The sequence below is a fragment of the Microcebus murinus genome, chromosome 9 (genome assembly GCF_040939455.1).
Source record: "Microcebus murinus isolate Inina chromosome 9, M.murinus_Inina_mat1.0, whole genome shotgun sequence".
Taxonomy (NCBI): domain Eukaryota; kingdom Metazoa; phylum Chordata; class Mammalia; order Primates; family Cheirogaleidae; genus Microcebus; species Microcebus murinus.
In genome coordinates this window covers 98,927,193-98,951,398 of record NC_134112.1, presented here as the reverse complement: position 1 = coordinate 98,951,398, position 24,206 = coordinate 98,927,193, and the positions used below count along the sequence as shown (strand labels likewise).

Genomic DNA, 24,206 nt, shown 5'->3' with positions numbered 1-24,206 from the left:
GGGTGCTAAGGATTTATCAGTTTTATTGATCTCTTCAAATCAGCTTTTGGTTTCATTGTCTCCATTATTTTTGTTTCCTATTTCGTTTCTGTTCTGATACTTATATTTCATTTCTTCTGCTTCTTTGATCTTCTAACTTGCTTTATCCTTTTCCTTTTTTTTTTTTTTTTTTTTTTTTTAAATGGGGTCTCACTCTATGTCACCAGGGCTTAGAGTTCGGTGGCATCCTCATACAGCTCACAGCAACCTCGAACTCCTGGGCTCAAGCCATGCTCCTGCCTTGGCCTCCCAAGTACCAGGGACTACAGGTGCCCGCCACCACACCCGGCTAATTTTTCTTTTTTTTATAGAATTGGGCTCTTGCTCAGGGTGGTCTCAAACTCCTGACCTCAAGTAATTCTCCCGCTTTGGCCTCCCAGAGTGCTAGGATTACAGGCTTGAGCCACTGCACCCAGCCTATCCTTTTCCAATATAGGTGCTTAAATGCTATAAAATTTCCAAGTACTGGTTTAGCTATGTGCCACAAACTTTGATATGTTGTGTTTTCATTTCCAGTTCAAAATAGCCTTTTAATTTGACCCATAGCTATTGAGAAGCAAGTTACTTTATTTCCATGTATCTTGTTACTGATTTTTATTGCTGTTATTTCTAATATGCCTTGTGTGACTTGAATTTGTATACATCTCTTAAGCCTTGCTTACTCTCTCAGAATATGATGTTGGTAAATGTTCCATGTTTACTTGAAAAGGATTTATTCTATTGTTGGGTGGACTGTTAATTAGGCCAAGTTGGTTGATAGTATAGTTCAAGGCTTTTGTATCCTCCTGTTTTTCCATCTACTTGTTCTGTCAATTATTGAGAGGTGTGTCGAAAACTGTTACTGTAATTGTAGATATGTCTACTTCTCCGTGCAGTTTTAACAGAACTTCAAAGCATATGCTGCAAAAACAGAACTATTTAGGATTATTTCTTCTTGATGAACTGAATTTTTTCTCATCATGAAATGACCCTCTTTATCATCCCTAATTAACATTCTTTGCTCTGAAATCTAACTTGTCTAATAATATAGCTACTCCAGATGCCTTTCAATCAGTGGTAGCATGCATGTACCTTCCCAGCCTTATATTTTTCTCATTACCATTTATTTGAGACACGGTCTCACTCTGTTGCCCAGGCTAGAGTCCAGCAGCCCCATAGTAGCTTACTATAACCTTGATTCCTAGGCTCAAGTGATCCTCCTGAGTAGCTGGGACTACAGGTGTGTGCCACCATGGCCAGCTAATGTTTTATTTTGTAGAGATGGGGATCTTGCTGTGTTGCCCAGGCTGGTCTCTCCTAGCCTCAGGCAGTCCTACTGCCTCCCAAAGTGCTGGGATTTATAGGCATGAGCCACAGTGCCTGGCCAACTTAAAGTGCAGCATATAGTTGGGTCTTGCATTTTCATCCAATTTCTGTCTTTCAACTGGGGCATTTAGACCCATTTACATTACATTTAATGTGATTGTTGATATCGTTGGATTTAAATCTATCTTGCTTTTTGTCTTCTATATGTATATCTGAAATGGATAGAGAAATACTTAGAATATAGACCATGTATATATTTAATATGGTACTTAAACTGCTTTGTGGTTCAAGATAAAATAACTGAGTGCCTGCACTTTGATACTCTCTCTCCTCTAATATGTAATTTTGGGGGGAAGTTCACCTTATATTTTGGAACTTACAATATATACAGATGATTCCCACATTTACTATCTCTGAGATAAATCTGAGATTCTGACCTCTATATCCAACTGCCAATTTAATAGCTTCACCCGGGTGTCTCACAGAAAACTGTGGCATCAGTATCTAAATTCACACAGCTGAGGGCTAACAAGCTGTGACCCCCCCCCCCCTGAAGGCACGGCTGCTGCCCGGCCCAGTGGCTCATCAGCCACACGCAGGAGTATTTCCTACCACGTGCACCACACATAGGCCTCAATACAAGACAAAAGATCCCAGTTAAATAATCAAGAGGATCCTTTATTTTCAATATAGATAGTATCATAATTCATCAAAATAATTTATAATAGTCAACTGCCTCTTAAATATTGCCTTATAAATGATGCCTTTCTGAAGCTAAAAGTAATGTGGATTCAGTTGTTTTAAATTATCTATTTAGAACATATTCAACAAATGATAGAAGTAAAAAAAAAGTCTCCTATGAAGTCTTCTACGAAAAGCAATCACAAGTTCCTGATCAGATAAATACCATTCCATCATTAAAGGAAATTTTAAAAGAGGCATAAATTTGAATAGAAATGTCCATTTCCTGGGTTTTGTCCTTCTGTACAAACCCGAGTCTTTAAAATTATATTCTGGTTTCCCTCTATAATCAAGAAATTCTTTACTAGCAGCTCAGACATGATCGTAGTGAAACATACTTCTTCACCTGTGGTCTCAGATCTGCCAACATGCCCAGGCATCTGCAGGACAGGGAGATGGTCATCCTCCCCAAGCTGGCTTGCAGAGGAAGCAAAGCCCAGTGGACCACCATTCCAGCCATGGCGCCCACCTTAGCCTTCTAAATGCCACTGCTGGGAGGAGGAGCCATCGCAGATTGCCATAGCAACAGAGCCTTTTTGACCCAGTGGATCCACCGCTCTCAGGCACTGTCCAACTGACACCTGGTATAGCCGATTATTTTTCTGAAAAAAAGTATCAAAAAAATACCACCAGTTATTTATTTTAAAAACATACTGGCAAAATATGGTTAAGAAGAGACAGAAATCCAGAAGAGATGTGGAATATTTAAGAAAGACAATTAAAAATTATGGGATACAGTAGTCCCCCAAAGATTAGTTTCTGAGGTTTGTTACTCGCAGTACAGGAAGATATTTTAAAAGAGACCCAAGTCAACTAACTTTTACCACATATTATAAGTGATCTATTGTTGTTAACCTCTTACTGTGCCTAGTTTATAAACTGAACTACCGTAGGTATGTATGTATAGGAAAATGCATACATAGGGCTCGGTACTATTTGCAGCTGCAGGCATGCACTTCACAGGGGTCTTGAAATGTCTCCCCTGTGGCTAAGGGGGCCCACCCCCCAGCATCACCAAGCACTGTCCTCCTTACCCCAAAGGTCCACTGCTGGGACCCTCCAGACCCGTGGCACTTCATGAGTCGTGGTGGGTCTGACGAGCGAGTTTCCGACATATCTAGACACAGGAGGTTATTTAAAACCAATTCATGCTCTTCATTATAAATCCAGATCTAGAGAAGACACAACAGATCAGAAACCCAAGTTTTGCTTTAGATATTGAAATATACTTCACATGTTTGTGCAAGAGAAACAGATTTATTCTGTATGGTCTCAAAGCAGAAACAGACCAGTGTGTGTATACAGTGTAACTCCGTCACCCCAAACTTCTTACATTTTCTGGAACAAATTCCAGCTCTCATCCCACTGTGACCTATGCCACTGAAATGTCACCACAATTCTAATACTTCAGTGTCCACAACACTCAGAAAAGGCACAAAAATCCCTTTTAAACTGTTTTCCAATATATCACCTTAGATGGTATATAACTCTTCTAAGAATAAAACATGCTCGATGGAATTTCACAGCATATACTATACAAAAAGTCCAAGTATTTTGGGTTTTTTTTCCATTCTTGTCTTGAGTGACACCAACCCACCGCTAAAATGGAAATGAACATTATTTAGGACACATTGTGAGCATTGTAGTCTTGAAACAGCACAGGTTCCTAGATTGGAGTGCTGTTAGGTTATGCTATTTTATCAGATACAAATCAGTTTAAAAGTACAGTGCCAAACTGAAGTTATCTGCTTATTTTGGGGGCCATTTTAATATCATTGACACACACATGCACTGAAATGATTTGCCATTAAATTCATATGGCTTATACATTCCATATAATATTGCAAAGTACAAATAACGCTCTGAATGAAATGCCACTATAACAAATGATGAAAGGAGGTAGGAAAAATACACAAAGGAGAAGAGACAAAAGTAGTTGTCTAAGGTCATTCCTAACTTAAAACTCTGAACATTTTGATTTCCTCCAGAGTGACTGCCACCAACTTCCCTTCACTCCAAGCCCACCTTCCAAAGACTGGCTGGGACCACAGAGGCATCACTCACCTGATTTGGGTCACCATAGTCACAGGCCTTGAGCACTACTAGGCTTCCCTTCTGACTTGGACGTCCCTGGGCCACCAAACACTTGTTGGTCTGGAGGTGATAGAGCTGTAAAAGAGAGATCTCTTTACAACTCAGCATGCGAAGAAACAGCAGTGTCAGAAGATGCCTCAAAATATTTGACATTTTAAGGCCGGGCGCGGTGGCTCACGCCTATAATCCTAGCACTTTGGGAGGCCGAGGTGGGCGGATCGCTCAAGGTCAGGAGTTCGAAACCAGCCTGAGTGAGACCCCGTCTCTACCAAAAATAGAAATAAATTAATTGACCAACTAAAAATATATATACAAAAAATTAGCCGGGCATGGTGGCGCATGCCTGTAGTCCCAGCTACTTGGGAGGCTGAGGCAGTAGGATCGCTGAGCCCCGGAGATTGAGGTTGCTGTGAGCCAGGCTGACGCCACGGCACTCACTCTAGCCTGGGCAACAAAGTGAGACTCTGTCTCAAAAAAAAAAAAAAAATATTTGACATTTTAGATGAAATATATTCTAGTTATATGAATTCCCAAAGTCACAAAAAGACAAGCATTTTTAATTCACACAGAAGCATCAATATAGATACTAGAAAGTTATTAGCAATTTTAACATATGTAGCAGACAGTGCTAGGTAGAAACTCTAGCTAAATACACAAGTTTAATAATCTATAAGGGATGAAGGAAATTAATATATCATCCCTGCCCTAAAGAACCTTAAAATGGCCAGGTGTGGTGGCTCACACCTGTAATCCTAGCACTCTGGGAGGCCAAGGTGGGAGGATCAGTCGAGGTCAGGAGTTTTAGACCAGCCTGAGCAAGAGTAAGACTCTATCTCTACCAAAAATTAGCTGGGTGTGGTGGTGCGCACCTGTAGTCCCAGCTACTTGGGAAGCTGAGGTAGGAGGCTCACTTGAGCCCAGGAGTTTGAGGTTGCAGTGAGTTATGACGATGCTATTGCACTCTAGCTAGGGTGACAGAGTGAGACCCTGTCATGCATACACAAACGAACCTTAAAATGAAATAGAGGAAATAAGAATATGTATAAAAAAGACAGTATATAATTAAATGTAATATATATGCTAAACTGGAGATAAACAGATAATAAATAGTAATAATGACAAGGGATTTGAACTACATGGACACACACCTATATCTCTCTTAAAGAGAACACCAACTAACAAACACCTTGATGGCTGTTTTTTAACCTTATAAGGTAGAACAAGACGGGGAAGAGCCCTGGGCTTACTCCTAGCCACTGAAGGACAGCTGGCATTGTAAAAGAACACTGGAGAAACGCCTTCTTCATAACATAAAAGAAGGGAAACTGGGCAACACTGACAGGATCTACCCTTAATGTTCAGAGTGCTGATTCTAAGAAGCGACTCAGAACAAAGGTATGATTTTATTGCTAGACTCCTACAATTTAAGTATGATTATACCTACAGCTATGAAAAAAACTGTAAGAAATAGAGAGACAGCTAAAGAAATGTGGCTGATCAATGTGCTACTGTCGGGACCTTGGGTGTGAAATCCACTTCGCAAGCCGGCACTCTGACCCTACCCACCACCCTCACACCCTCTCTGGGAGTCGGTTCCAGTAATAGCTGCCCCATGTCTCCCTTTGCTTTCTTTCTGGACTGGTCTCTGCCAAATAAACTTTATTCTTACCTGTACTGCCTTTATTCATGTGTTATTCACATCGGTATCTATGCTCTTGGAAGCTGTCACGTAACTTACTCTTATAGAAGTCTTGTTCCCTTTAACCCCAGAAGGTAAAGGATCTGGATATTAACAGCTAAGATATTAAAATTTCTAAGGTCCTACACTTGAGAAGAAGAAAGTCCATAAAGAAAATATAATAAAAGGCAAGCTAAAGTCTATCATTAACTCTAGACTTTAAGTCTAGAATGTCATTCATTATAGCTATAGGCATCTCAAAACTTTTCATATCATACAACTTTTCATGAAACACACTTTGATACGATTGCTTTCTTACCCTTCCACGTTGAAGGACTTTGGGGCGTTTCAGCCCCCTGTTGATAAAAATGGGTTGCTGGGGTTTGGCATGGGGCCCAGATATCTGCATCTCTGGGTAAATGTTATCCAAATACCATTTAAATGATTTGCAACCCAATTTCTTCCTTAATTCAACACGCTCACTGATATTTCCATAGCTTTTGGTCTTGAGATCAGGTCTTAAGGAAAAATACTGCTCCTGAATTGAAAAAAAGACAGAATAGATTTCTTTTGTTAAAAATGTATATTGGCCGCGTGTTGTGGCTCATGCCTGTAATCCTAGCAATCTGGGAGGCTGAAGCGGGAGTATCACTCAAGGTCGGGAGTTCAAAACCAGCCTGAGCAAGAGCGAGATCCTGTCTCTACTAAAAAAAACAAACAAAAAACAAAGAATATTATATGGCTGGGTGTTGAGTGGCTCACATCTGTAATCCCAGCACTTTGGGAAGATAAGACAGGAGGATCACTTGAGGCCAGGAATTCAAGACCAGACCAGCAATATACTGAGACCCTGTCTCTATAAAAAAATAGCCGGGCATTGTGGCACACTTGTAGTCCCAGCTACTCGGGAGGCTGAGGCAGGAGAATCGCTTGAGCCCAGGTGCTGGAGGATGCAGCGAGCTGTAATGATGGCACTGCACTCTGCCCTTCAGAGTGAAACTCTGTCTCAAAAAGAAAAAAATATTATGCAATTTATTTTTCATGCTGTTTTCTTAATGTTGCCAGAAAATGTCAATGGAAATTTTTTACAAGTCTGTTACTAACTGGCAAAAATAAGACATACCTTAAATTGTAAGATACATCCCAATTTCAGAAATGGCAAAATGTATAAAACTGTATCTGAGAATCAATGAAAAAGGCACATATATGAGATCAGTGGTTCTCAAACTCTTTGGTCTTGGGACTCTATATTTTTAAATTATGGAAGACAACAAGAGGTTCTGCTTCTGTAGGCTGTATCCATATTTACATTAGAAATTAAAACTGAGAAATTTAAAAATATTCCTTAATAGCACTCATTTTTAAAAACAAAATGTAGTGAGAACAGAGGCATTTGCTTTATATTTTTATAAAACCTTTTACCGGAGGGGCACTGTGGCTCACACCTGTAATCCTAGCACTCTGGGAGGCAGAGGCAGGAGGATTGCTTAAGGTCAGGAGTTCGAAACCAGCCTGAGCAAGAGCCAGACCCTGTCTCTACTATAAATAGAAAGAAATTAATTGGCCAACTAATATATATATATATAGAAAAAATTAGCCAGGCATGGTGGCACATGCCTGTAGTCCCAGCTACTCAGGAGGCTGAGGCAGCAGGATCTCTTGATCCCAGGAGATTGAGGTTGCTGTGAGCTAGGCTGACGCCACGGCACTCACTCTAGCCCAGGCAACAGAGTGAGACTCTGTCTCAAAAAAATAAAAAGAATGAAACATTTTACTGTCTGGCTTAAAAAGTCAGCTAAGGCCAGGCGAGGTGGCTCACACCTGTAATCCTAGCTCTCTGGGAGGCTGAGGCGGGCGGATTGTTCAAGGTCAGGAGTTTGAAACCAGCCTGAGCAAGAGCCAGACCCCATCTCTACTATAAATTGAAACAAATTAATTGGCCAACTAATATATATAGAAAAAATTAGCCGGGCATGGTGGCGCATGCCTGTAGTCCCCAGCTACTCAGGAGGCTGAGGCAGCAGGATTGCTTGAGCCCAGGAGTTTGAGGTTGCAATGAGCTAGGCTGACGCCACGGCACTCACTCTAGCCTGGGCAACAAAGTGAGACTCTGTCTCAAAAATTAAAAAATAAAAATAAAAAGTCAGCTGAATTCTCACATCTGCATTTAGCCTGCTATCATATGTTGTTTTGGTTCAATATACGTATTTTCAAAAACATCCAATGAAAATATGTAGTTGAAATGGAAAGAATATTTTAATAGCTATTACAGATAATTATGGTTATTTTTTTTATATGACACCAAAACTCAACTTTTAAAGTTTAGTTACAATATGGAATATGAAATCACATCATTGAGATTTTAATACTGTTGCATTAAATGTACTGGTCTTTCTCTTTGAGTGGATCTTTTATCCATGGAAGATTTTTATAATGTCATGCAACAGTGATTTGTAAAATACTGGTCTATTATACTGTACATTCCACCAAATACTGAAAAATTTCACTCTACCATATCAAAAAATCACATTCATGTATATCACCACTGATCTCATCAGTAAAGTTTTTAAGTACTAGGAAGCTGTCAAGCTCATGAGGGCAGAGACAAGTTTTTCAAAATTTGGATTTTCATTGGAGAGCTTGAATTTTATCATTTGTAACAAATACTATCACCTGCTTTCATTTTCATTACTTGGTTCATTTTTTAGAAAGTACTGTTAAATACTCAAATATGAACAATTATGGCTTTGAGTCAGTCATTCTGTACACAGAAAGAATGTTCCTGGAGAACACTGGCTGGCTCCGCTCACAGCTCACACAACTGCACAAGCCTTTGGCCTTAAAACCGCCGCGGCGCTTCCCTCGGCAGCAAGGAGCTGTGAGCGTGCACGCTCAGACCACGGTGAGACATGCCGAGATTCATAAAGCCATTTTTAGTGTTGCATCAGTGACATTCTTAAATGAAACTGGCTTTTTCTTTCTTATCTTCTGAGTGGGTAGAAGACTGCAAAGACGACAGTGTAACTCGGAGCTAAGGCACCGGGCGTGTTTCTCCACCGCTTCTGCACCCCGTGCGGCGCCCACGGCGGAAGCGGCGGCCACTGTACTCGTCTGACTGTGACAGTAGCTGGACCTGGCAGGCCTCCTTAAAGGAGTGGCCGGGACCTGACCATGTTTTGAGAGCGGTGTTAGACAGGGATGATTCAAAGACGAGCACGGAGTTGGACCTCACAGTCTGCGGAGGTGGGGCGGAGAGAGTGCTGTAGCGGAAGTGCTGTGCACCCCGTGCCCAGGCGGCTGCTTCGCCCCCACCTGCAGGCACCCACAGCGCTGAAAATTACCGTGCACTCCCCCATTCATCTTGTCCGTGTGCGCTCATTAATATTTATTTTTTTAAATCTACACAAATACAGAAACATTTTTGATAACAGTCAAAAACTGAAACACAAATGTCCACCAGCTGATGGATGGATAAGTAGAATGTGGCGAATTCATACAATGAAATATTATTTGGCAATAAAAGTAAATAAAGTGCTGATCCATGGTACAGCATGGATCGACCTGAAAACACTGCGCCCCAGAAGAAGCAGATGACAAAGACCATGTAGTGTCTGATTCCATTGGTATGAAATCTCCAGGAAAGGCAAATCAACTGTGAAGTCAGGAGGTAGATTAGTGGTTATCTGAGGCTGGGAAGAATGAGGAGTGATGAATGGAAGTTTGGGGTTGATAAAATGTTCCAAAATTGATTTTTGTCAATTATTTCTCAATAAAGCTATTACAAAGAAAATACTGAAAGTAGCCTAAGGCAGAAGAGAAAGTGAGAGGGAATGCTCAGTGTACAAGCAGAGGGAGTATGTCCCAGCAAAGTCCAGTGAACAAAAGAAAGAAGCCAACCCCATGGGAGTCACAAGAGGGACCACAAGGAATATCAAAAATGACACAGAGTTTCTTCTGATGTTGACTACATTTCCTTCTCTAGAGTGGCCACTTAAAATATTAAAAGAGTCAGAGTAGAATCAAAAACAAGTGAAATACTGGGTGAAGAGAAGAGAGAAAAAAGAAAGCTAGAAAGAGATGGCCCCAAAGTGAAGGTCAACCAAGCAGAAAGAAGCTAGAGTGAAAAGAAGAGCAACCAAAGCTCTCACCCACGCAGCGACTGGTCCATCACTCACCCTTTCAAACAGAAAATGTCATCTCACCTTGTATTCATCCAACCAGACGTGTGCCAGTCTCAAAGAGTTGTGTGTCATGGTGTCCTGGCCTTCAGGAGATCCATATGGTCGTCTTTTTCGGAAAATGTGTCCCACTCTGGAGCAAGGGATGATGAAGAGCTTACCTCCACACATCCAGATCTGGCCAGAAGCAAAACTGATATTAACAGTCACCTCACACTGTTGTAAGATCAACATATGAATTTTCGGCCGGGCACGGTGGCTCACGCCTGTAATCCTAGCTCTCTGGGAGGCCAAGGCGGGCGGATTGCTCAAGCTCAGGAGTTCGAAATCAGCCTGAGCAAGAGCGAGACCCCATCTATACCATAAATAGAAAGAAATTAATTGGCCAACTAATATATATAGAAAAAATTAGCCAGGCATGGTGGTGCATGCCTGTAGTCCCAGCTACTCAGGAGGCTGAGGCAGGAGGATTGCTTGAGCCCAGGAGTTTGAGGTTGCTGTGAGCTAGGCTGACGCCACGGCACTCACTCTAGCCTGGGCAACAAAGTGAGACTCAGTCTCAAAAAAAAAAAAAAAAAAAAAATATATATATGAATTTTCAATGAAATTAAGCTTCATTAAATAGGTGTCTATGAAACTTTGCAAGATATTTCACCTTACTAGATACAAATAAATATTCAAATAGAAGAAAGTCAGAGGGTAGACATTTTTTAAAATTATTTGTCTTTATGATTAAAAAGGAACTAGATTCCAAAACAATGTAATATTCATTTATTACCATGTGCCTGATATTGTACTTACCATAGTGTGCTGCCTTAATAGATCAAGAGATTTGATCAACACTGCAGTCAATACATTTGCAAAAATACCAAATGACATATGCACAAGCATTGTGTTATTATCGACAGGGATTCTGCTAACTGGAGGACAGGACAATGGGAAATTCGCTTGGAAGGAGAAGTCAGAGTTCTTTCCTCCAGCTTTTTATTGGTGTTTTCCAAAGACTGTCCACCACCGAGGTCCCCTGAGCCAGAAACCCCACCCATACTGTCATCTTTCAAACCTTAGCAATTAGAGAAGAGAGATTACGAAAAGTGAATTCTTTCCTGGGGTTAGAGGTACCTGTATATACAGAGGATTCAGTAATCTATACATGGGATGACAGCATAATTTAGCATCAAACTGAGCTACTTCTGAAAGTGAAATGAGGAGCTATTAATTTTTCCAATAAAACAAGTGTGATCCAGAACAGTCTTAGGCAAACAGGGAAGTCTGATCACCATAGATAGATAGATAGATAGATAGATAGATAGATAGATAGATAGATAGATCTCCTTCTGTATATATCTTGATATAAATAAACTGACAACAAAACTCCAGATTAAATGCACATTAAGCCTTTCTGAATTTATACCCAACCATTCATTATAACCATACTTTTATAACTCTTAAAAACTAAACATATATCTTTTTATATGACTTTGACATTGAGTAGATATTATCCATATCATAGATTATGGTAAAACAGCATTAAAGATAATTTGTCTATATAGATAATCAAGGAGAATTTATAGGAAAAAAGGGATCATGGATGACAATTATATTCTACTATACACAAAGTACCCGAAATGATATTTCCAAATTTTCTCCTCCCCAGATATCCATGCCACTGTCGTACTGCCCAAGGTCATGGAAATACTGTCTGTTCATGGCAAATAATCCTCCAGCCATTGTAGGTGACCTAGAAAAGTAAAATAATTACTAATTCTATATAGTCAGTTATCTTACCTACTATTTTTGTTTTAAAAAATTCAGTGTAGTTTTGGAACATAACTAATAAAAACTATATTAACTATTATAAAACATTTTATCTAATATCAGAATCAGCTGGACCATGCAACTGCATTTTCTAGATTGCTAATAATATGCTAGGCATATGAAGGTTCTTTACATCTGGCATATGAAAGTTACTTTTCTAAGTATCAAAAGTACTCATTATTTTCATATATTTTGAGACTCAGTCTCACTCTGTTACCCAGCTAGAGTGTAGTGGTGTCATCATAGCTCACTGTAACCTCAAATTCCTGGGCTCAAGGGATCCAACTGCCTTGGCCTCCCAAAGTGCTACCATGTTTCCCTGAAAATAAAGACCTACCCATAAAATAAGCCCTAGCAGGATTTCTAAGCATTTTCGCAATATAAGCCCTACCCTGAAAATAAGCCCTGGTGATGGGCGTGGCTACAGTGAATCTGCACAACCCGTGCGTTTTGTCGAGGGGCGGTAAAAAAGACGAGCAGCCCTTCTCATCTGCCTCATGGTGACAGCTACTGTCCCAGAGGTGACCGGAAAGGTGCGGGCAGCTCCACCAACAAGGTCGGCTCCCCTGTCAGGTCCCGGCCGTCCTGTGTGGGCTGCGAGCTGAGGCTTTGAGGGGAAAATAACACAGCCCCTGAAAACAAGCCCTAGGGTGTCTTCTTGAGGAAAAATGAATATAAGACCCTGTCTTATTTTCAGGGAAACACGGTAGGATTACAGTTATGAGCCACTGCGCCCAGCTAAGAGTACTTTTCTTATAACCATTTTTAGCAGACATCCACCTGCAATGAATCGCATCCACAGCGTGCGGCCGAGAAGCCCTGTGAGGGAGGCGGGGAGAGCAGCGGGGCAGACAGGCCTGCACGAGGCACGGGCTTCCACCCGCCTCACTTCCTCAGTGTGGACCTAGGGGACTGTGGGTTCTACCGGCCTAAGTTGCCTACAGAAGAGAAGCAGAATTCTCTCTGTGGGGGAAAATCATCTCCCCAGGTATGAATGTATTTCTACAATTTTTCATATAGAATGTCTGGCACTAAGCAAAATTAAACAAATAATGAAGCAATCACTCAGGAAGATAAAATCACATGAAAGAAAAACAAGAGAAACAACCTATAATAGATAGATGTGCAGGGGTTTCAAATATGGAGTTATCAAGCAGAAACTTTAAAGAAACTGCTCAATGTGTTCAAAGATAAAAGACAAGATTGAGGATTCCGCAGAGAATTAGATACTATCAAAAAAGAAACCATGTTTATACACATCTGCAAAACACTTTTGAAAATTAAGACAAAAATTTAAGCGGCCAATTATAAAGGGCTCATCTTCAAAGGCAGCGGAATGAGCCTGACAACGCCGTCATCTTGTATGGAGCAGCGGCAGCCACGGGCTCCCGAGCGATGCTCTGGGAGCCCTGAAGGAAAGCATCTGCCGCTGCCAACCTAGGTCTGGATATCAAAGTGTCCTTCAAAATAATGGTGGAACAAGGACATTTTCAGAAAAACAAAACTATAGAAGGTCAACTATTCAAGAGCGTTATTTAGCCAGAATGAGCAGTTCCAGACAGAAGCTTGCAGACGCTGAAGGAATAGAGCGGCATAAAGGTGAACTATGTGGGCAAGGCTACCCTGGCACATAACAATTCCATGTCCCATGAGGTTTAAACTATATGTACATCAACAGCAGCATGTAACTTGGGCGGGGGATAACTGGACTATGAACATTCTGAGATCCTGGCGCTGTTTGGGGCAAGTGCCAATTTATATTACACTCTGATAAATCAAGAATGTATGCTGTGTTCTCTAGGAAAACCACTAAAAGAACTGTATATAAAAACATGTAACTTCTAGTAACAGGGCAGCTGCTGGGAACAGAAGAATCTGGACTTTGTCCAAAAGAAGGCTGGAGAAGAGAAAAAAGGATACAGAACACACAGGGCAAACAGAAAGCAAACACTAGTTCTTTAATCTTAAAAAAAAAATAAAATAAAAGCAATTTTAAGATGCTGCTTACATCTAAATATAAGATCACGGAAAGACTGACAGTAAAGAAGAAACAAAACCAAAACAGCTACTGAAGTCACCATACTGCGGCACTAGGAGAAGAGTAGCAGGGAGGGAGTCATGAGCCACATCTTCATTTTTCATGCAGACAGGGTCTGAAGCGGGCTGATGCAGGGAATGGGAATGCTTATTATCTAGAGTCCATCAAGTAAGAAACAAGACCAAAAATAGAAACTGTTAAAAGAATTTGCCTCTGGAAAGAAAGGATAGGGAGGAAATGGGTAGGAGATGGCCTCCTTTCATCCTAAGTTCATCTACACAATTTGATCTGTTAGTGAATATGTTTTTTATTAAAAATATTAAAAATTAAACATTGAAAGCAACATGACCATGAATATGATAAAATAGGCAAAAACAGACAAAAACTGGTAACTAAGAATGAGAATACATATAAGAAAGCCTAGGATACTTTCTTCTTGCTATGAAAAACTTCAAAAATACTCTATTAAATAAACTACACATACTACACCCTCAGAAAAAGAACACGGAAAGTCCAAAAGGAAATAGCAAACTGAGTCACCACTACTGTCTGCCTCCAACCACAGGCTGTGAGGTCACAGCGACCAGAAGCACAGCGGCCGGTGCCCAGATGGAGTACTGCTCGCCTGAGGAGCGGCTCCGCCAGCTCAGCCCCACGTGCAGAGCCAGGGCACTGGTCTGAATCTCCGGTAGGCGGTGTGAGAAGTGGTGTCTCAAGCACAAGAAGACAGGAAGACAACAGAGAGCCGGATGTGCTCTGCTCATGGACTTCACTAGTTCTATGAAGAACCGCAACAGATCCTCCTACATAAAACCTGAAAGAGCAGAAGAGGACCTCATTCTGCTGGGAGGCCACACAGATCCCTGGAATCGGCCAATGACTCTATCAACTTCCCCTCTGGTTTCAGATGAAAGGAAGCTAACAAGTTCCAAAAGGCCAACTGAGGATATTCTAGTCCCCTGATGTGCTAGTAAAACATTACATGCTAAAGCTGAAGAAAGGCACACCTTGTGACTCAGTAATTTCACTCGACACTAGAATAAGAATGTTCTCTAACATTGCTGCTTATAACAGTAAAAAACAAAAAAACACCCCAAAACAACCCAATTGCGTCACCAAAAAAACAGTAAACTGGACAAATATTACAGTACAGTCATATACAAGAATATTATATAGCAATGAAAATGAATCGACTATAGCTATATACTGCAGCGTTAAATGAAGCAAGACAAAATAACGAGTCATACAAGGCTTTATTTGCATAAAGTACAGGAGAGGCAAAACTATTTTGTTGAGAGATGCATTAATAGGTAGCAAAACTACACAGGAAAGCAAGAAGATGATTACCAAGGTCAAGGTAATGACACCCCTAGGTGTCAGGGGGGGTGACCAGGAAGGGGTGCACAGGGGGCTTCTGGGAGCTGTTTCTTGACCTGGGTAGTAGTTACGCAGTTCACATTGTAACCACTTATTAAACTGTGTGTGTGTATAGAATGCATTTGATATATACTTTTTATGTAATTTTCCACAACAAATAAAGCTTTGAAGAGTAGGTCCAAGAACTTCAAAAAGGAAAAATACAGGTAAACCTCTTGGTATTCAATCTACATAAGAAATTTACAAAGAAACAACACATTAGAGCAGATTTATATTAGAGAATATGAAACATGAATGAAAATGTAAAAAATTTCATAGGCAATGGCTTAGTAATTGTATTAGTAAGAATCTATCCTTAAAATCCTAATTAAAAGAATGACGTATCACATGTTTGTGACGGCATTATTCACACTGTCTAACGGCAGAGGCTGAAGAGGAGTTCCTGGCCAGCGCAGCGAGCATAGTGAGTGTGTACTGTGTCTGACAGTACACACAGCACACAGGCCCTGCCAGGGCACCCTCTGCCGGTGACCCTGGGATATGGTCGAGCTGCTCTGCCTGCCCTCCTCACAAAGCTGAGTCCTTGAGGGCACAGATAATATCTTACTCATAAATCTTTCCCTAGGACTTGGCAGAATGCATCAAATTCAATAAGTGCTCAAGAATTTTTTAATGCACAAATTAAGTCAACAGTCTTGCTCCTTGCAAAGAAGGAATTATCTTTAACTTTTTTTCTTTTAAGGATGTACTGGTGGGGAATTTTTCAAACATAAAGGATAAATCTTACTTTATGGGGGCAGTGGCTCCTTCTGCTCCTCCTAGCTCAGAAAGGGGAACAAGGTCCCATTTGAAGTGCAGCCCCCAGTTGAACCCTCCACGGACAACAGGGGACGAGCTGTAGGCGAGGGTGTCAGCACTAATGATGTCGATCACTGGGCACACCACGGTCTGCCTGTCCTCGTGGATGGCGGCCAGCAAGGGCTGCAGCCACATCACGTTCACCTCACAGTGGCTGTCCAGGAACACGAGCACTTCTCCTGAAGAGCAACAACACAGGCTCAGCAGCGCTTGCTAACGCTTTAGGCACAGCCCCCCCCCCCACGATGTGCTGCCTGCTTCCGGCCCCCGACAGCGAACCCTTACACCTCACTGCTGACTGCAAACGAGAGAAGTCCTTTAGCCAAGAATGCTGCCTGAAGTGTAACTGAGGAACAAGTACCATACTATGCACAACTCTTGAAAAATGTATAGACAATTCAGATTCTCTTCAATAAAAAGATTCAAACTCACAGCAACAATTCAGCTCTTTGGATGGCTAGACATTTGGTAATTCAAGGTGTTTTAGTACAATGACAGTGGCCAGCTGTGTGTAGATATTACAATTATTTTAATCAAAATATCTATAAATTTAGCATACACTTAGAATGCATTTCCCTGCCTTAGCAAACAATACAGGGGACATAACTACAATACATTTTCATTAGTGACACAGAAACATATGTAAGCAGCGCAGAGAAGCATGTGCACTGACGCCGCGGGGGAAACACCCGCCACACCACCGCCCCGGAGGCCGCCTCACTCATTCCTGTCTTCCATTTCCCAGCCTCCTTCCTAATGCTCCCAACTCTCTTGGCTCTAATGGTTTTCATGCCGATGGGATACACCTTTCTTCTAGTTAGCAAAAAAGTGTTACTTTTTCCAATTAATGACAATCTAGCTAAATAAAGTAAGATTACACCTGGTCACGGTGAATCTGTGACAATGACTTCCCCAAAATTGGTTTGCTTTTGAGAGATCCTAAACTATATTTGAATAAGGGCCTAAACAGATCATAAAGAAAAAAAACCCTATGACCACAGAGAAAGGAAGAAAAAAAAAAACAAACAAAAAACCCTAAATGACTATTGTTATCTGAAAAAAATAAATTCACAGGAAACTTTTTTCATTTTTGAGACAGAGTTGCTCTGTCATCCCAGGTAGAATGCAATGGCCTCATCATAGCTTCACTGCAACCTGACTCCCGGGCTCAAGCCATCCTCCTACCTCATCTTCCTGAGCAGCTAGGACCACCGACACCCAGCACCACGCCCTGCTAATTTTTTCTATTTTTAGTAGAGACAGGATTTCACTCTTGCTTTGGCTGGTTGTTTTTTTTTGAGACAGAGTCTCACTCTGTGCCTGGCCTAGAGTGCCGTGGCATCAGCCTAGCTCACAGCAACCTCAAACTCCTGGGCTCAAGCAATCCTCCTGCCTCAGCCTCCTGAGTAGCTGGGACTACAGGCATGTGCCACCATACCTGGCTATTTTTTCTATATATTTTTAGTTGGTCAATTAATTTCTTTCTATTTTTAGTAGAGACGAGGTCCCACTCTTGCTCAGGCTGGTTTCGAACTCCTGACCTTGAGGGATCTGCCCGCCTCAGCCTCCCAGAGTGCTAGGATTACAGGCATGAGCCAGCGCCCCCACATCCCAAACATGTATTTTAACAGTACAATGTTTCAGGTGGCACAATACTGAAAATACCCCAGAATTTTCATCTCATTGCCTTCAGTAATTCAACACAGCCAATTCAGTAAGCCTTTATTTGACTAGAAATCTAGAGAAGAAAGTATCCTAAACTCTGAATTTGCATACAACTGCAGACTGGATATAAAAGAGCTACTTCCCATTTTTTGTTAATTGCTTCAGACCACTGTGGGTTTAAGAGAAAGAAGAGAAGATTCTAAAAGTGAAGTCCCAACGACACCCAGCAAAGCGGCCAGTGGCTCCACAGGATGGGTAGTGGCGAGCAGCGGCAAACACCACGCCCCTTGGGGCTGGTTATCTGGAAGAGCCTGGAGTACAAGAAGGCAGTAGATGCCACTGCTGCCATGGAATGCACCCACCAAGTTCAGTAATTCTCAAATCACTTTCCTGTTTTTTTTTTTGCCATGTCCATGCACTACCTGCAAATTGTATGCCTAATATTTTTAAACAGATTCATTTAACTTAAATTTATTTTTAAATTTTTAAAAATCAAGATCATAAATGAAAATCGGGAACACCAACCTTATTCAGACAGACGTAAACATAAAAAGAAATACAAAAGAATCAATATAACTGAAGACTAATCAGATATATATTCTTCAATAGACTCTGAGTTTGATACCTGCTCTTTCTTTTTAAAAGGAGAGATTAGGGCCGGGCGCGGTGGCTCACGCCTGTAATCCTAGCTCTCTGGGAGGCCGAGGCGGGAGGATCGCTCGAGGTCAGGAGTTCGAAACCAGCCTGAGCAAGAGCGAGACCCCGTCTCTACTATAAATAGAAAGAAATTAATTGGCCAACTAATATATATACAAAATATTAGCCGGGCATGGTGGCGCATGCCTGTAGTCCCAGCTATTCGGGAGGCTGAGGCAGGAGGATTGCTTGAGCCCAGGAGTCTGAGGTTGCTGTGAGCTAGGCTGACGCCACGGCACTCACTCTAGCCTGGGCAACAAAGCGAGACTCTGTCTCAAAAAAAAAAAAAAAAAAAAAAAAAAGGAGAGATTAGTGTACAATGGAATGGTTTTAAAGGTGTGTTAGTAACAATGGAGACTTTCTCCTTGATGGAATCAGAATTAAGAGGAAATAAGAAATACCTTTTATAGTTATGTAAGTCAATCTTATTTCTATTTACCAACTAAAATCATGATGCATATCTCTAGAAGTATATACTCCATTCTAAGAATTATCAGCATAATTCAAATCAAATAGTTTAGGTATATATATTTTAAACTTTGTATTTAAAAATGTATAAAAGTTCAGTTATACTTTGGTTTAGACTTTTCTACTTATATAAGGAAACAAGATATAAAAGCTATTTGAGGGACAATTAATAAAAAAGGTCACTAGGAAAACAGTTCAACTCACTCCTCTGGGGCAACAGGCCTGGAGTTACATAAAGGCCTTTCCCAAACAAAACAAACCTCATGTCTCTTGCTGGCGATGCCTATTTAAAACACCACTTTTCACAAACTCTGCAGAATCAGAAAAAGGCAGAGGATCAAGCCCTTGTCACCCAACACCCACGGGGAAAAGCCAGCAGGAAGTCATACCTGTCGCATGGGCTGCTCCGATCATTCTTCCTCGAATCAACCCCTCACGCTTTGTATTTCTTATTATTTTAATTTTTCCAGGGAGGTGTTTATGAACATATTCATCTAGTTCTCCTTTCAAATCATCTGAACATAAAGAGTCCCACAATTACTCAAACCATATGAGACATGTGCAAAGACATTTTATAGCTATTCTGAAGTTTTATCTGGCACTTGCTAAAATTCACAACAAATTATCAGGCAAATACTATAGAATCTTCTGCTTTATTTTAAAAGAATATCGTAGTTTACCCTATAGGAATAAAAAGGAAAGAAATGAAGGGTAAGAGTTGGAGTACAAGCTAAGAATAGGTACCTTAGTTACAGACTTGCTAGTACTTCCATAGCATCTAGCACAATGTTTTGCATAAAGAATGTTTAAAATGAACATTTTGAGTGTGTGAATGTTCAGCTAACTGCATATAAATCACATTTAAAACAAAATGAGATGCAAATGACTTTTGTTATAATTTATTAAGTCTTATTCCATTTCAGAATAGTTCAAAAACAGTTTCTGGCCAGGCGCCGGTGGCTCACGCCTATAACCCTAGCACTCTGGGAGGCCAAGGAGGACCGATGGCTCAAGATCAGGAATTCAAAACCAGCCTGAGCAAGATCGAGACCCCATCTCTACTAAAAATAGAAAGAAATTAATTAGCCAACTAAAAATATATAGAAAAAATTAGCCGGGCATGGTGGCGCATGCCTGTGGTAAGTACCAGCTAGTCGGGAGGCTGAGGCAGGAGGATCGCTTGAGCCCAGGCGTTTGAGGTTGCTGTGAGCTAGGCTGACGCCACAGCACTCTAGCCCAGGCAACAGAGTGAGACTTTGTCTCAAAAAAGGAAAACAAACAATTTCTGTTGCCCCTACCAAGAATTACACAATAATAGCAGTAACTAAGTCCTTTTATTAAGTTAACATATTTTTTCCAAGAGCATTAAATAGGTCACTTTTAAATTTCATAATAATGTCAAAGCTCATATAAGCTAATAGTAATTATTTCCATAGTTAGTATACCACCAACAACTATAAATTATCATGAATTTTTCCTTTTAGATAAAATAGCCACAAAGTGAAAACCAAAAAGCAGGTTGATTAAAAAAAAAAAAAAAAATCAACCATAAATTCTAGAATTTAGTATTTATTTAGCTAATCTTCTATCTGGTCCAGATTCAGATTGACTTAGGGTTTTGGGGGGTTTTTTTGTAATCACTCATTTTTAAAAACTATGTTTTGTTTTCTACTAGCCTTTCCAACTTTTCTCCTATGCAGTTTCAATATTTATCAAGGTTTGAGAATTTTTTTCCCATAGGTTCCATTGTACATGTTTAAGTATACTGGTATATCAATTTTGCTGCTGCTATGAGAGGTGCCTAATAAGTGCTTGAGTGTGTGGAAAATGCCATTGGCATATACCTGTATCACTGTATTTCTTCAGGTTGCTGTAATGAAAAGAGCAGAAAGAAACCTTGGAATCACACAGGCCAGGGGTCTAAATTCAACTCTATTACTTAACAGCTATGAGGTCCTCAGCAAATTACTTAATTTTTATATTTCCTTTTCTATTAAATGAGGTTCTAGCCTTTCTTGCAAAGTTGCTGAGAGCTGAATGAGTAGTGTAAATGAAAAGCCTTCCATCCTGCTTGTGTACATGAAGCCATTCTGAGCAGGAGTCTACAATGAATTAATGCAAGGTGTATAAAATATGTAGTGAATCATAAAATATTGACATTCAGGGATCTAAGAGCTATGAGAATGCGGTCCATTTTATCCGGGGACAATCTGTGTAAGAGACTTGCTAGGTAAATGTAAGTCAAGGCATTATGCCAAGTGAAGAAGGCGAATCTCAAAAGAGCATGTGCTGTATGATTCCATCTATGTAACATTCTTGAATGACAAAAATCACAGAAAGGAGTGGTTGCTAGGAATGGTGGGGAGAGGGAAAGGGTGAATATAAAGGGGTAGTGAGCGGGAAATCTCTGGGTAAGGAAGTAGTTCTATATCTTGATTGCAGTGGTGACTACAGGAGTCTACACATGTGACAGAATGCCATGGGACCGTACACACACATCATACCAATGTGGATTCCTGGTCTCGATACTGTATGAGGATGACCACTGGGGGAAACTGGGTGAAGGGTATACAGAATCCCTCTGTAACTTCCTGTAAATCTACAGTTATTTCAAAATAAATTTTAAAAAAATAAAAGCCAACAGAAAAATTCCAAGGGTCAAATTTGGGTAGCACAGTTTGTAAACAGATTACAAAGAGAATGCATTTCTTCAAAATTATCCTATAGCGATGGACAGGCATCTATTCATAATCAGCTCAGCGGCAGCTGCACGCGTAGGAGCCGTAGCTATTCTGTCCAGCTGCGAATGGTCAGCTTGTTGACGTTTGTCAGTACTACCGTGAGGACAGCCTAGACCCTACATCACCAGTTACGGCATTACTTACCAAAGTCACTGTCATCATCCACGAGGATGATTTCATGAAGAAGCTGTGTGGGAGTGCGGTCGATGACACTGTGCACGGTCCGGAGCAAGGCGGAAAACGCCTCATTGTAGAAGCAAATAACAACACTAGCGACTGGCAGGTCAGTCGGGTAGGACTGTTCTTTACATCTGTAAAGATAAAGATAAGGAATTTCGGACATTTTAAAAGACTCAAATGTCTCAGGCTACATACTGTCAGCTTGTTCAGCTTCTTTCTTATAACAACTTTTTAAAAAAAAATTAACAAAACAATGTGGTTTCCTCTTCAAGAGTTTAACATTTTATTAATAATTTATCCCTCCTATACCTACTATTTTGCTTATTTTTAGGTCAACATTTTAACTTTTTGATTTTTAATTTCTTTATAGAGGCAGGGTCACGCTCCATTGCCCAGGCTGGAGTACAATGGCACAATCGTAGCTCACTGTAACCTTGAACTCCTGGGCTCAAGTGATTTTCCAGCTTCACCCTCCCGAGTAGCTGGGACTATAGGCACGTGCCACCACACCCAGCTAATTTATTTTTTGTAGAGATGGGGTCTTGCCATGTTGCCCAGGCTAGTCTTGAACTCCTGGGCTCACGCGATACTCTGGTCTCAGCCTCCCAAAGTCCTAGAATTACAGGCATGAGCCACTGCACCTGGCCAGACCAACATTCTTAAAATGTCAGGTTTTTTTCTTTTTCAGTCAAGAGTTTAGATAAAAATGTGTTTTCACTGACATCACTGCAAGTGTTTTAATGCAGCACTCATAAGCTGATATCCAGATTCTCCTCAGTGAGGTTTCAAAAGGAAATAGAAATATAAAACTTTGCATTTAAAAATTTTACTTTAGGCCGGGCGCTGTGGCTCACGCCTGTAATCCTAGCTCTTGGGAGGCCGAGGCGGGCGGATTGCTCAAGGTCAGGAGTTCAAAACCAGCCTGAGCAAGAGCGAGACCCCGTCTCTACTATAAATAGAAAGAAATTAATTGGCCAACTGATATATATATATAAAAAAATTAGCCGGGCACGGTGGCGCATGCCTGTAGTCCCAGCTACCCGGGAGGCTGAGGCAGAAGGATCACTTGAGCCCAGGAGTTTGAGGTTGCTGTGAGCTAGGCTGACGCCACGGCACTCACTCTAGCCTGGGCAACAAAGCGAGACTCTGTCTCAAAAAAAAAAAAAAAAAAAAATTTTACTTTAAATAATAAGATAATAAAGATTTGAATAACCTATGATATATCAAGATAACAGAAAAGCTTCCATGTAAGAAATTATTTGATGAAAAGGTTGACGTGGCTTTTTTTTTTTTTTTTTTTTTGAGACAGAGTCTCGCTTTTGTTGCCCAGGCTAGAGTGAGTGCCGTGGCGTCAGCCTAGCTCACAGCAACCTCAAACTCCTGGGCTCGAGTGATCCTTCTGCCTCAGCCTCCCGGGTAGCTGGGACTACAGGCATGCGCCACCATGCCCGGCTAATTTTTTTTTTTTTATATATATATCAGTTGGCCAATTAATTTCTTTCTATTTATAGTAGAGACGGGGTCTCGCTCTTGCTCAGGCTGGTTTTGAACTCCTGACCTTGAGCAATCCGCCCGCCTCGGCCTCCCAGAGAGCTAGGATTACAGGCGTGAGCCACAGCACCCGGCCTGACGTGGCTTTAAGCAACAACAAAAACCCATGAACCTAAAGAATAAAATCCAGAGTCCTAAATTCTTTCACATGACATTCAATCAAAGCCCTCCAGTGTCCAAGCTCTGACTACCTCCAGCCTCTTGCTGTTCTCCCACTACAGCCAAAGTGAACTCCAGTCCCTCAGATTTCCACATGCTGTTCCCTATGCGGGGAAAGGCTTTCCCTCACGACACTGCCCAATCACCCCTCTCCTGGAAGCCTTCTCTGGCCACTCTGGGTTTAATGACCCCGTTTCACCATTTCCTATCACAGCCCTTCTTCATGTGCTACCGTAACGACCTGCTGACATACCTGCCTCCCCAGCCGGATTCTGAGCCTGTGAACCCAGGGACTACTACAGCTTATTCTGTTTCTTTCCAGAGCTTAATAAAGTGTGCAGCAAACAGAAGGTGCTCAACAAATGTCTATCTGTGGAATAACTGACCACATAAATGAAAAGCCTTTTAACACATTAACTGCCATGTGAGTGGTATTTAACTCACGCTAGTTTGGAGCCCAGGGCCTTGTGAGGCATATGTAACTTGTGCATCTCTTTACCTTGGGAGCCACGTGAATTATTTTTCAAGTTGCATATAACTCACACACATAATAGCAAATTTTTCATTAAATTAGAAAGGACCATTTTGTTTTTGAAGTTTTTATTCTATTTTCGCAATAA

General features: G+C 41.1%; 1 protein-coding gene across 6 annotated transcripts in view; it reads right to left on the bottom strand.

The window, feature by feature from the left end:
- Positions 1–149: 149 nt before the first annotated feature.
- GALNT11 (polypeptide N-acetylgalactosaminyltransferase 11) overlaps positions 150–24,206 on the bottom strand; it is a 50,554-nt gene continuing 26,497 nt past the window's right edge. For 3 of the 6 annotated variants that reach the window (XM_012786228.3, XM_012786230.3, XM_012786229.3), the window contains exons 4-12: positions 21,841–22,007; positions 19,345–19,470; positions 16,056–16,305; positions 11,659–11,776; positions 10,060–10,212; positions 6,177–6,395; positions 4,150–4,254; positions 3,120–3,257; positions 150–2,687 (exon numbers count right to left, since the gene is read on the bottom strand). In XM_012786228.3, coding sequence (XP_012641682.1) covers positions 2,556–2,687; positions 3,120–3,257; positions 4,150–4,254; positions 6,177–6,395; positions 10,060–10,212; positions 11,659–11,776; positions 16,056–16,305; positions 19,345–19,470; positions 21,841–22,007 — 1,408 coding nt within the window. In that variant the 3' untranslated portion in view covers positions 150–2,555. Of the gene's footprint in view, positions 2,688–3,119; positions 3,258–4,149; positions 4,255–6,176; positions 6,396–10,059; positions 10,213–11,658; positions 11,777–16,055; positions 16,306–19,344; positions 19,471–21,832; positions 22,008–24,206 lie in introns of those variants that run through there. The other 3 variants (XM_076006747.1, XM_076006748.1, XM_076006749.1) reach the window with 3 other exon arrangements.